This window comes from Apteryx mantelli, unplaced genomic scaffold, assembly GCF_036417845.1.
Source record: "Apteryx mantelli isolate bAptMan1 unplaced genomic scaffold, bAptMan1.hap1 HAP1_SCAFFOLD_20, whole genome shotgun sequence".
Taxonomy (NCBI): domain Eukaryota; kingdom Metazoa; phylum Chordata; class Aves; order Apterygiformes; family Apterygidae; genus Apteryx; species Apteryx mantelli.
The window spans coordinates 9,356,842-9,369,201 of record NW_027118553.1 but is presented as its reverse complement, the minus strand read 5'-3'; the positions used below and the strand labels follow the sequence as shown (position 1 = coordinate 9,369,201).

Below are 12,360 nucleotides of genomic sequence, written 5' to 3'. Positions count from 1 at the left end.
CACACCCCAGAACAGAGATCATGTTTCCCGTGTTGGCCCTCCCTGCCAGGCTGTATTCCCAGCCAGAGGGGACGCAGGCTTCCCACTGGGGAAATGCAGGAGAGCCCAGTCTCATCTAGAGGAGCAGGGTCCCACCACAGCTGCTGGGTGGCCAGGGCTGCAGGCTGCAGACCCCACTCTGTTCCCCACACACCTCCTGCCTGGCTCTGGAGGCCCCAACAAGGCAGCAAGAAGGCAGGCATTCCTGGGGTTTCTGAGCCAAAGCTCAACTGGAGCTGGAGGTGGAGTTAGCAAGAGATGAGGAGGGCAACCAGAAGGGCTTCTGTAAGTACATGGGCAGCACAAGGCAGGCAGAGAAGGAAAATGTGGTCTCCCTGCACAGTGGGGCAGGGGATGTAGTGACAAAGACAGGGGAAAGGCTGAGGAGCTCATTGCCTCTTTTACCTTGTCTTTCACTGGTATTGTCTACCGCCAGGTCTCCCTGGCCTCTGAGTCCATTGGCAGCTTCTGTGTTAGCAAAGCCTCACCCATGGCAGAGGACGATACAGCTGGGGAGGACTTTTGCCCATTGGGCACACACAAGTCCATGGGACCAGACAAGAAGCACCCCAGGGTGCACGGAGAGGTGTCCGGAGTTATTGCAACGCTGCTGTTGATTGTCTTTTAAAGGTCAGGGTAATCAGGGAGGTTCCTGATGACTGGGAAAAGGCAGACATTGCACCCATTTTCCAGAAGGGCAAGAAGGAGGATCTGGGCAACAACAGGCTGGTCCTCTTCATCTCAGTCCCTGGGAAGGGGATGGAGCAAATTCTCCTGGAAACCATCTCCAAGCATGTGAAGGACAAGGCCTGGAAGAGGCAGCATGCGTTGACCAAGGGGAAATGGAAAGCATGCCTGACCAACCTGATTGCCTTCTGCCATCAGATGAATGGCTTTGTGCGCAAGGGGAAAGCAGGGCATTTTATGAACCTTCACTTCAGCAAGGCCTTTGACACAGTCCCCCAGAGTCTCCTTAGAGGCAAATTGTGGAGATCTGCCTGGGATCAATGGACCATAAGGCAGGTGGAAGATTTGCTGGACCATCAGGCTGAAACGCTGTCATCAGTGGTACAAGTTCCAAGTGGCAGCCGGTTAGTAGCGGCATCCCTCAGTGATCACCATGTGGGGCAGCACTGTTTAACATCTTGATGAATGGCCTGCACAGTGGATGGAGCGCACTCTCAGCACCTTTGTGGCCAATGCATAACTGGGGGGAGCCCCTGGGCAACCTCATCTAGTTGCCTCTGCATTGACCGGGGAGGTTGGGACTGTATGATGTCCAGAGGTCTCCCCCACCCTAAGTGCTGTGATTCAGTGAACTATTTCCAGGAGAGCTCTGTAAAGAGAGAAGAGACCGAGGAAGAATAAAGGAGAGAGAGGCAGAAGAAGAGATCTGAAACATGTCCATTTAAATAAAGTAGTTCCTCAGAGCAAAGATTTTTCTATGCAGTGTATCGGTATTTTGATATATAATCTATGTATTTTGATGAATAATGTATATATATATATATGTTTGTACACTCACATAGACAAACCAATTACTGTAGTGCGTGAACATGGTGCTGCCAATGCATAAGAAAGCAAAAATATTTGGCAATGGTAAAAACTGTGTGAAGTTTTGGAAAAGAGGATTTTTTTTTTTTGTCAATTATTGCATTGAGTTATTTTTTGAGAAGATTTCAGCTTATGACTAGGATCTGATTTTGGGGCTTGATTCATTTGACCACATAGAGAGGCTGTTGATGCCTGAGATGCCCTGGGGCAGCTGGGTTCCCATGTGGGGCTTGTAATTTTGGGGATGGCTCCTACAGGACCTTAGCTAGTCATTAGGGAATGTATCTGAAAACAACTCAGTTGAGACAACTTATTTCCCTCCATAGACTAGAAAGGGAAGTCCAGAGACCTGGATTTGACAGAGACATCTGCACTGACAGTGTCTGGCATGGAGTGAGATCAGCCTCCTCCTTGTCCCTGAAAATGAAGTCACGCTTCGTTAACCATGCAGGGAATGAAAAGGGAGTGTGGCGAGATGTTTTAGGGACTCCTCTAAAACATCAGGGTAACACAGGTATGTTGAGATTTGTGCAGATTTGGCCACCCCCCAAAGCAGATGAAGCTGGTCACCCTGCTTTCCTCACCAGTCAAGAGAGCCCAACACCTCAGAGTGTGACATGATCTGTGCAAAGAGTGAGGGGTGGCATGGACAGCTGTGGGCAGGGGGTGGTTTTCTGAGCACTGGGCTCTGTGTGAAACACAAAAATATGTTGTTTAATGGTGCAGGCCTGATTATAACAGAAATGTTCAGAAAATGACATTAAAAGTGAAGCAAGAAAGAAATTAAGACTTTAAAGCAAAGAAATGTGTTGTCATAATTTTCAGCTTTTACTTTTTTTGTGTTCTTGTCTTTCTGGATTTGTTCTTTTTTAGTATGCTAGTATTCTGGTGAGATTATGCATTATATTTTTGTGTGAAAAGGAAAGAGATTTTCAGAACTGGGGTGCGATGCAGTCACAGGGTCATGGGTGGCTGGTGCCATTGCAGGTGCCCTAGTCCCCTCTGCCCAGCCTCCCTCTGCAGCTCCAAGGGGCTCCGGTCTCCTGCAGGTCCCCTGTGTGAGCTGCCAGGCCCAGGCAGGTGCCTCAGAGACACCAGGGTCCTCTCCAAGTGCTCCCGGGTGCTTGTGGTTGGACACGTGAGCTCTGCCTGGAAAGGTGAAGAACTGTTTTTGAGCATTAAGAAAACATATGACCACATTTTCATCAGCTGAAATCACTGAATAATTTTAATAAAATGTCAGTGTTTTCCCTTGATGGCATACTGGAAATTACGAGGCAGGGTATGAAACTCATGAGAAGAAATGTTGACCTGCTGATTCACTTGCATTATCACTGCTCTGTCTCTTATGCTGTACATTTAATCTTAGTAACTTTTCACGTATTTCCATATGTCCTGATTAAATTGATCATTTCTAAAGTCATCTTTGCACCAGAGTATCTGGGCATATGCACTTTCCCCTGTTTCCCTTGTTTTCCTCCTCCCATTGCTCTTTTTCCGTTCAGGTACCTCCCAGCTCTCTAGTTGCTGCTCTGAGCTTCAGGGAGTCTGAAGCTTTTCTTGTCTTTCAGCAGTCTAATTGTCTCTTCAATCAACTCCATCACTGTGTGTCCATCCAGCCTTTCCTATCTATTTGTGAAGAACATTTCAAGGAAGGTTATTCCTTGTAGACTGTGCACCTCACTGGAGGCAACTTGGACGTGACACACAGTTAAGGAGTGTATTATATTTCTTCTGACACTGAATGATGTTTATATTTGATTGTTTGCAATTAAGACAAATCCTTCTGTGTCTGCTTGCAGCTAGTCCTCTATGGAAAGAAGGTGGGAATTGGTGCACATGAACTGTAACATTCGGCTACAGCCTTGAGTGAAAAAAGGTTAGTTTTAACAAGAGTGATCGAAGTCCCCAGTGGCTGATGAGAGAACTGTCAGGGCTGGGGAGGTGGGGAGGAATAATTTCCATGGATGTCAGACCTCCAGGATGGTGCTTTTCCTACATGTCCAGATTTCATTAGGAGACACTCTGGATCAATATTAGTTGGAGAAGGTGGATATCACTCTAGGTTGTAAGCTGAAAAATAAGGAAACCTTTAAAAGCAGAAATCCTTTTCTTTTTTTTTTTTCAGGTGCTCACTGAAATCTTCCTCTTGTAAATAGACTCCTGAAACCTCTCCAATTAGCCACAGCACAAGAATTGAAGAGCTGAAGAAAATTATGGGGAGAGGCATGGCTCCTTAGGGGTTTTTGCATCTTAACGACCCCTTGGCTCTATTTGGTGCTAAGCCCATGAACCTCGGATGCTGAGAAGAGACTGAAGAAACCTCTCAAGAAGTTTACATCAGAAGCAAATCGCCAAGTTTCTTGGAGCATTAATGGGTCCCACTGAGGGTCATTATCAGCAAGAGCTCCCTGGTGGCTGATTAGAGCAGAAAGTTGGAGGCCCTGATTGCAGGTAGGCAAAGGCAACGTGCAGGTGGCTGTGATGCCAAGACAGCCTTGCTGTGTGTTATCAAGTTGAATGACCAAGACCCACAGCCAGCCCCTGCGTGGGGAGATCATTTCCGTCACGTGTTGCTCAGGGCTCTTCCTGCGGGCAGTGTCAGATGGGGGGGCTGCACAATGCCTGGTGCAGGACAACAATACAGCACCTCCTGAGCTCCCTGGAGGCGAGGAGGCAGGAAGGCCACAGTGCTGTAACGAAACGTCAGCTTCCCTTTAGGCCTTGGTGGCATCAGCACTAGTCATAGCAAATGGGACAAAGACCTCAGTTCTTTTTGGAGGCTTTCGGCCTTGGCATTGCCCTCGGTCATCTTCACCACAGGCTGTCCTAAGCTGTCCCAACCCTGTACCTCTTTCCCTGCAGCCTGTAGACACCCAACCTGCTTCCCCACCTTGCTCTCACTGCAGCATCTCCCCACCTTTACTAACGTTCCTCTGTTCTTACTGGCTGCTTCTTGAAACACAAAGCCAGAAGTGATCACGGACTCCCTCTAGGTGTCCAGTTGCACCACAGCACTACCCTATGAATGACATTCTTGTTACCTGAAGTGCAGTCTGAACCTCTCAAGATGCACTTTGTGGCTCTTTCCCCTTCTCATGCTGCTTCCCACTACCAAGAAAAGCTCCATCACCTTTGAAACCACCCTGTCACAGGCAGTCACAGGTGACTACTGTATTGGCCTTAGCCTCCACTTCAGCAGGCTAAAGAAGCCCAAGGTCCCTCAGAAACTGCATACAGACCATATGCTTCAGGCCCCCAACGACTGCTTGGAAGACCTCCTCTGGACCCTCTCCAGTTGCTCCACATTTCTCCAGCACTGGGCAGCCCACACAGGGACACACTGTTGCAGACATGTGGCCACAGCAGTGCTGAGTGGAGGGGGATAAGAACTGTCCTTGCCTGGGTGACCATGTTCTTCCTAATGCAGTCCTGTATGCAGCTGGCCTCATTTGTGGTGAGCATGCACCACTGGCTCATATGGCACACCTCGTAATGTCCAGGGCCTTCTCCTCGGGGTCACTCCTCTGCCAGTGAGGTCTCTGCCTGTCCTGATGCACGTGTTGTTCTGCCCTGCTGATGAGGTTTTCAAAGAGGACAGGATGTGGGGTAGACCCCTGCATACCCCACCTTTCCCTGGCTTCCTGGTCAAGCATGACCCATTCATGAAACCCCTCTGAGCTCTATCATCCAACCAGCTTTTTGCCCATCTGGATGTCTGCTGGACATCCACTACTCTCCTCTCCTCCACAAGGACTGGTCACAGAAGGCAATCAGGTGGGTCAGGAATGATTTACCTTCAGTAAATCCATGCTGACTGTTCCCAGGCACCTTCTTCATGTGCCCAGAAAGGTGATCTGAGAGGACTGGCTCCATGACACATTCCTCATCAACATGAGGCTGAATGGACTGCAGCTCCCCGGGTTGTCCTTGTGGCCTTTTTTGAAAATGGGCTCATTAGGACCTCCCCTGAACTCCTCAACCTTTCAAAGATGAAAGAGAGCAGCCCTGCTGTCACAGCAGCCAGTTCTTTCCACATCCATGGATGCCAGCCATCCAATCCCATAAACTTGTATGTGTTGAGTTCTAGAGGCTTGGGCACTGCAGGTTGGTTTTCTCCTCAGCAGTCCTGATGACAGGCACAACAGGTCAGGAGACCTTGTGGGTGAAGACTGAAGCCAGGAAGGACTTGCCTTCCCCAGACCTATCTACATCCACTTTTGCTAGAATCCCTGTCCCAGTCAGCAGTGAGCCCACATTTCCTTTTTTATTCATGAGATGCCCAGATTGACTCATCTGAATCAACACCCGAACCATGGGAGAATGAACTTTCTTCCTGGCCCTTTCTAGGTGTCCTGTCTAGTTAAGAGATGGGAATATGAATTTCCGAAGTGGGACATTTCCACCTCTTGTAGATAACCATCCTCTGATGAAACAGGGACAATGCTGTAACTGGTCTCTCTGCATTATTTAGAGAGGGAGCAAAGGTGATTATTTTGGTTTACCTCAGTGAATATTTCCCAGGAGAAGGCAGCACAAGGGACAGAGAAATTCAGGACTTCAGCTGAGCCACACTGTTGCTGAATGGGGCCAGGCTCCTGGGACAGAGGGAAATCATGGCAACCTGGCAGCACTGCCCAGAGATGGCTGTGTGCAGGAGCAGCTCCTCTGCAAAGAGCAGCAGGGCTCCAGGCTCTGCCTGCTGCTGCTGACATGAGATGAGACATGACAGAGAGAAGTGAAAAGCAGTGTGGAGTGGGAGGATGGCTGACAGTTCATTGTGGGAGAAATCTTCACAGTCTTTGACACGGTAAGTCTCTGTCAGCAGGGCAATGCTACTGAGGTTCCTGGAGGTGTCTTCTAAACCCAACCCATCCCAACCCACCTCTGTTTTTTAAGGATGTCTCTCCCAGATTTTTCTTTGCAGAGGAGGGGGAAATGCTTCAGAACAGGCATTTACCTCCACACTGTCACAGGGACAGGGCATCCTGCTCCTTTTTCTTGGGGACAACTTCAGGGGTGTGAAGCCTGGGTGTGCACACAGGTCTGCACAGGGCTGTAAATCACATCAGTGTCCCTGTACCCCAGGGCACTGTGTGCCTGGGGCAGTGACCTTACTGCCTGCAAGGGTCAGCACTCAGCCTGCCCGGGGAATTCCCCATGGTGCTATGGGGAGAAACTCTGGGTGGGAGGAGATACCCTCATCAGGGCAGGTTCATTCTCTTCTGCTGAGAGGGTGCTGCCTGGGTCATGGTTGACCACAGCTCCAGCTCACTCCCAGGACGTTTCTGGAGGAGACTTTCAAAAAAGAAGGTTAAGGCATGGGATACATGAAAGGGAAGCAGCTATCATGAGTCTGTGCTATCAGTTCTTTTCTGTTTGGGTGGAGTGAAATGGGATTGGATCTGTCAGTTTTAGACAGGGGACAGAGGTTCCTAAAAAGTGACACTGAGAGAGGAGCAGTTCTGGGACGGACTCAGCAAATGCCTTCATCCACCCCTCAGCCTAAGGACAGAGCCAGCATCACCTTTCCAGCCTCACCAAGGTTTCTCTCACCTGCTCCATAGCACCTGCAAACATGGAGGTGCCCTGGGCAGTGTCCTGCCCCCAGGAGGTTTCTGCAGGGCAGAGCTGAGCTCCCAGTGGGTGGGATGGGGGTCTGTGAGCACTGACAGGGGTGAGACATGGGGAGAGAGAAACAGCTCCCCGCAGGGACATCTCCAGGCAGCACACGGACATGTGCTGGGAGGGTGGATGTGGGCACCTGGAAGGAGCCTGATTTGTTGCTGACTAGAAGGAGACAGCTGAGACCTGCCTCACATCCCCTCAGAAAGAGTGCTGATGGGCACTTTGCAAGTGCATTTCTCTGCTCTCCGCGGTGTCGTTTCTTTTTTGGGTAACATGAGTGCAACTGTCCTCCACCTCCAAGGTGAGAGCTCAAGGCAGATGGACAGGCAGCTCTGCTCCCTCTGCACTCAAGCCAGAGTGAATCCTTTTGCCTCTCCGGAATCACAGCTGCTCACTCTGAGTGCAGCAGCAATGCTGAGGGTTTCTACCTCCAGGAATCCTCTTCCGGTGTGACAGGGTCAGCTAAAGAAAACCAAAAAAGCCTTAAAACTATTCATGAATCCACATTATGTGGAACTGGGAGTGAAGATGCTGAAAATGTCTTCAACATTATGAGTGGATGAAATCTAACTGGAACTGGGAATATAACAGTTCAGTCACCGCTGTTTCCATGTCCACAGAGCTGTAGGTCAGGACTGACTCATCTAGAGCCCAGGGGCAGAAGCTCCTGCTCCTCATGGGAAACTCAGCCAGAACATACCAGAGGTCAAGCCACGGAGCTCAATGACTGTTCTGCCCAGATGGGGATGTGTGTGTTTGGAGGGTTTTATGAGAAAGTTTTCCTCAGAGAAGTCTGTCCTCATTTGTCTCTATCTTTTCTTCCTTGGACAGTCCCCAAAGCCCAGAGGGAGTGAAATGTCCAACAGCAGCTCCTTCAATGAGTTCCTCCTCCTGGCATTTGCGGACATGTGGGAGCTGCAGCTCTTGCACTTCTCGCTCTTCCTGGGCATCTACCTGGCTGCCCTCATGGGCAACGGCCTCATCATCACAGCTGTAACCTGCGACCACCGCCTCCACACCCCCATGTACTTCTTCCTCCTCAACCTCTCCATCCTCGACCTCAGCTTAATCTCCACCACTGTCCCCAAATCCATGGCCAATTCCCTGTGGGACACCAGAGCCATATCCTACTTGGGATGTGCTGCCCAGATATTTTTCTTCTTTTTCTTCATTTCAGCAGAGTATTATCTCCTCACTATCATGGCCTATGACCGCTACATTGCCATTTGCAAACCCCTGCACTACGAAACCCTCATGGGCAACAGAGCTTGTGTCAAAATGGCAGTAGCTGCCTGGGCCAGTGGTTTTCTCTATTCTGTGCTGCACACTGCAAACACATTTTCAATACCGCTCTGCCAAGGCAATGTTGTGGACCAGTTCTTCTGTGAAATCCCACAGATCCTCAAGCTCTCCTGCTCAGACTCCTACCTCAGGGAAGTTGGGCTTCTTGTGGTTAGTGTCTGTTTATCTTTGGGGTGTTTCATTTTCATTGTGCTGTCCTACGTGCAGATCTTCACTGCTGTGCTGAGGATCCCCTCTGAACAGGGCCGGCACAAAGCCTTTTCCACGTGTCTCCCGCACCTGGCTGTGTTCTCCCTCTTTCTGAGCACTGTCATCTTTGCCTACCTAAAGCCCCCCTCCCTTTCCTCCCCAGCTTTGGATATGGTGTTGACTGTTCTGTACTCAGTGGTACCTCCAACAGTGAACCCTCTCATCTACAGTATGAGGAACAAGGAGCTGCAAGACGCAGTGAGGAAACTCATTCAGCTCTTACTATTTCAGCATCAATAAACTGCCCATCCCTCTTCACAAATGATTTCCCATTCATCACAGAGAACTTGTGTGCTTGGGGAATTCTCTCTGTGATAATCATGTTTGTGCAGAAGTGCTTGAATTCATCCCACTTCTCCAGAGGCATGAACCCAGTCTGTCTGATTGAGATACCTGCTGTGAATGTGTCTATCACTGTGTCAGAGCTGGCCTCTCTCTAATTAAAGGGGATTTCCTCAGTGCAGTGCTTGAAGGTTGGGCTAGTCTTCCAAAGCAGGAGCCAAGAATGCACTCAAGGACTTTTACCTGGGAGAGGGCTATTGCTTTTCTGGGGCTCTCCTTGGGTTCAAGGCCATGAGCTCCTAGGTGATGTGTTAGGGAAGGAGGGCTGGATTTAGCTCTCACTTGTGGGTGCCCAGTGCTCCTGGAGGTGGTGAATCTCCCATCTGACAGGGCTGGAGACTGATGCCTGTCCTTCTCAAAGGGAGTATGGAGCCCCCAGGAGAGCACAGGGCATCTCCAAGGGCACCATGTGCCTAGGGGAGAATGGAGCTTCACAAAATCAGGTGGAGTCACCCAAAGGTAAAGGGCAAAACCAATGAATGTCCAGGCTAGTGAGAGCTCTGCAGTCCCATGGGAGGCAGCATGGACCCTGCAGGCATAAGGAAGGGAACCTGGAGAGTTGTTCATGTCACCTTCAATGAAAAACCATGGGCTTGCTGTAGAGACACCCCTGAACACAGCCTGAGCCCTTTGAAATGCCCTGTGATTGCTCAGAGCATTGTCCATGGCCACAGACCCCTTGGTAGGGGTTGTCAGGTGCAATGATGCCTGTCCAGCTGGGTCTGCTTCCCACCCTGACCACCATGGCCAGTGTGGAGTCACCCCAATCCCCATTGCCCCACGGCCACTCGCTCTGCAGAGCATCACCACCAGCTCGGGGCCCTGTGGGGAGGTTGGAGGAGGGTCCAGGAATGGCCAGGGAGGCCAGCATTGATGTACCCACCTGGGGAAAGGCCCTTGGGGAGCAAGGACACACCTAGAGAAAAGGAAAGGAGCAACTGTGTGCTGGCAAGGAGGAGTAAATGCGAAAGAGAAATCTGTTTCTCTGTGTGTCAACTACGGGCAGGCTGCTATGTCCCTGGGGCAGCAGGAGCTGCCAGAGGAGTCCCAGGGCAGGGACTCTTGTGCTGTCCTGGAGAGAGGGGCTGGCATGGGGGTCTGCAGGCAGCCTGGGGCTAGGGAGTCTCCAGGACAGCAGAACAAGGGACACAGAGTGATGCTGTCCTCTGTGTCCTTGTGCCACTGTGGCCAGTCCCAGCTTGGAGGCTGATGGGGCAGCTGACACACACCCCTCTCTGCCCCCTGGAGCTGCTGTGCCCTTCAGAGGGGCTGCGGCTGTGGATTGAATGCCCAGAGCTCTGCAGCCCCCCCTGCGGCGGGAACTGCTGTGGGGCCACTGCCAGCAGAGTCAGGTCTCGTGGAGGGGAACCAAGACATGCCGGGCTCAGAAGAGAGGAGGCCAGTCTGTGCCCTTGGTTGCCAAAGCAGGTGGGCTGTGGGGGGACAGGTCACTGAGGGCTGTCATGGGGACTATGCCGGGGGACATTTCCCCATCCCTGAATGCACCCTGCCCTGTGCAGTGCCTGCACAGCAGGACCATGGGGCTGTGTGCGGATGCAGGGAGGGGGCACAGATGGGAGCCCCGATGCTCCTCACCGCTCCACTGCAAAAGAGAAACTCCCAGGAGAGCTCTCCTAGCCCGGCCCCACGAGCTCTTGTCCCTGCTCCAGCCATGCCACAGTAGAGCCGAGGACCAAGAGGTCCCTCAGGCAAAGCTGGGCCAACCTCGTGGAGCTGCCCTGAGCACCAGGAGAAGCAGAGCACCCTCATCCTATGTCCCCGTCCTGCTGGGAGGGTGGCACTGGTACCAGGGAAATGCCTTGTTTCTGCCTGGGGTCTCTGCAGGACTTTTGCACGTGAGGTGAACGCGGCAGCCGCTGTGCTGCAGAAACACTGACCACGACCCCTCACTGCAGCCCCCACTGCCCCCAGCCCCTACCCTGCCAACCTGATGCCACCCCCATGCTGCCCCATCTCCCATCCCCTCTTCCCACACTGCAGGGACCGGTCGTGCAGCAGGAACTGGCACAGCCCCATAGCTGCTGCCCGGCCCACGGCCCTCCCCACCTCCCCCTTTGCTGGGGCTCCATCCCCCACCAGGCAGCAGGTCTGGCCTCTCCCCCCAGCTCCCAGGCTAGCAGGGCCATCACTGCCCCCAGCCCGGCCCGCCAGCCCACTGCCCCCATGCTTCTTCCCCCTTTTGGGAAAAGTAGATGGCCCAGCCCAGGAAAGCCGGCTAGTGCCAGGGTTGGGATGGGGCATGGAGGGGATGGAGACCACGGGGGGCAGTGAGGCAGGTGGAGCAGCTTTGCTTGTGCCTCCACAGCTGGGCCAGGAGGGACAAAGCAATGGGACCAGTCAGGCTCCAGCTGCTGCTTTGACGTCAGCTCCATGCTGGGAACGTCGGGGTTTCCTCCCTTTGCAGGGGAACAGCTGGTGGAGGAGACTTCAGATGGGCCTGGTCCAGACCTGGGCCATGTTCCATGGCAGAGGTGGAGGGGGGGACAAGGGAGTGTGGGGCTGGCAAAGGGCTCTACCCATCATCTGCTGGGAGGGCAGCCTGCAGGAGAGGCAGAGCCTGTCTCTGTGGCTGGGGTCTTTGCACTTGTGAAGTCACAGAGCTATTCAGGTGGGAAGGGACCTCCAGAGGTCCTAGTCCAACCTCCTATGCAAAGCAGGGCTGGTTAGAGCAGGTCATTCAGGGCTGTGGCCCAGTGAGCTTTGAACATCTCCAGGAATGGACATGCCACAGCTGCCCTTGGCCCTTGGTCCAGTATTTGAGCCCCCCTTATGATGAAAACCCTTTTACTTCTCCTGAGTTGCAATTTCTTGGGTTACTGAGGGCGCTGGCCGACATCATCGCTAGGCTGCTCACTATCATCTTTGAAAGGTCATGGATCTCAGGGGAGGTTTCTGAAGACTGGAAAAAAGGCAAATCCATCTTCAAGAAGGACAGGAAAGAGGATCCGGGGAATGATAGACTGGTCAGTGTCACCTCAGTCTCTGCAAAGCAAATCTTCCTGGAAGATTTGTGGACAGAGGAGGACAGTGCATGTCGTAGACCTTGAAGTTAGGAAGGCCTTTGCCATGCTCTTCCATAACCTCTTTGTAGCCAGCCTGGGGAGATGTGGAATGGAGGAGTAAGCAATGGAGGGTATGGGAAATTAGCTGGAGGTTGCCTGGTTCAAAGGGTAGAGAAGAGTGGTACAAAGTCCAGCTGACTAGTGGTTACCAGTGACATTCTTC

At 52.0% G+C, this 12,360-nt stretch overlaps 1 protein-coding gene across 1 annotated transcript; it reads left to right on the top strand.

The window, feature by feature from the left end:
- Positions 1 to 8,076: 8,076 nt before the first annotated feature.
- On the top strand, positions 8,077 to 9,012 carry LOC136996008 (olfactory receptor 14C36-like). The gene has a single exon (XM_067317003.1). It carries the CDS (start codon positions 8,077 to 8,079, stop codon positions 9,010 to 9,012), a length of 936 nt encoding a protein of 311 aa, XP_067173104.1.
- The last annotated feature ends 3,348 nt before the right edge of the window (positions 9,013 to 12,360 follow it).

Excerpts from the sequence above, each read along its gene's own strand:
- LOC136996008 (XM_067317003.1), top strand. The coding sequence starts at position 8,077 with ATGTCCAACAGCAGCTCCTTCAATGAGTTCCTCCTCCTGGCATTTGCG.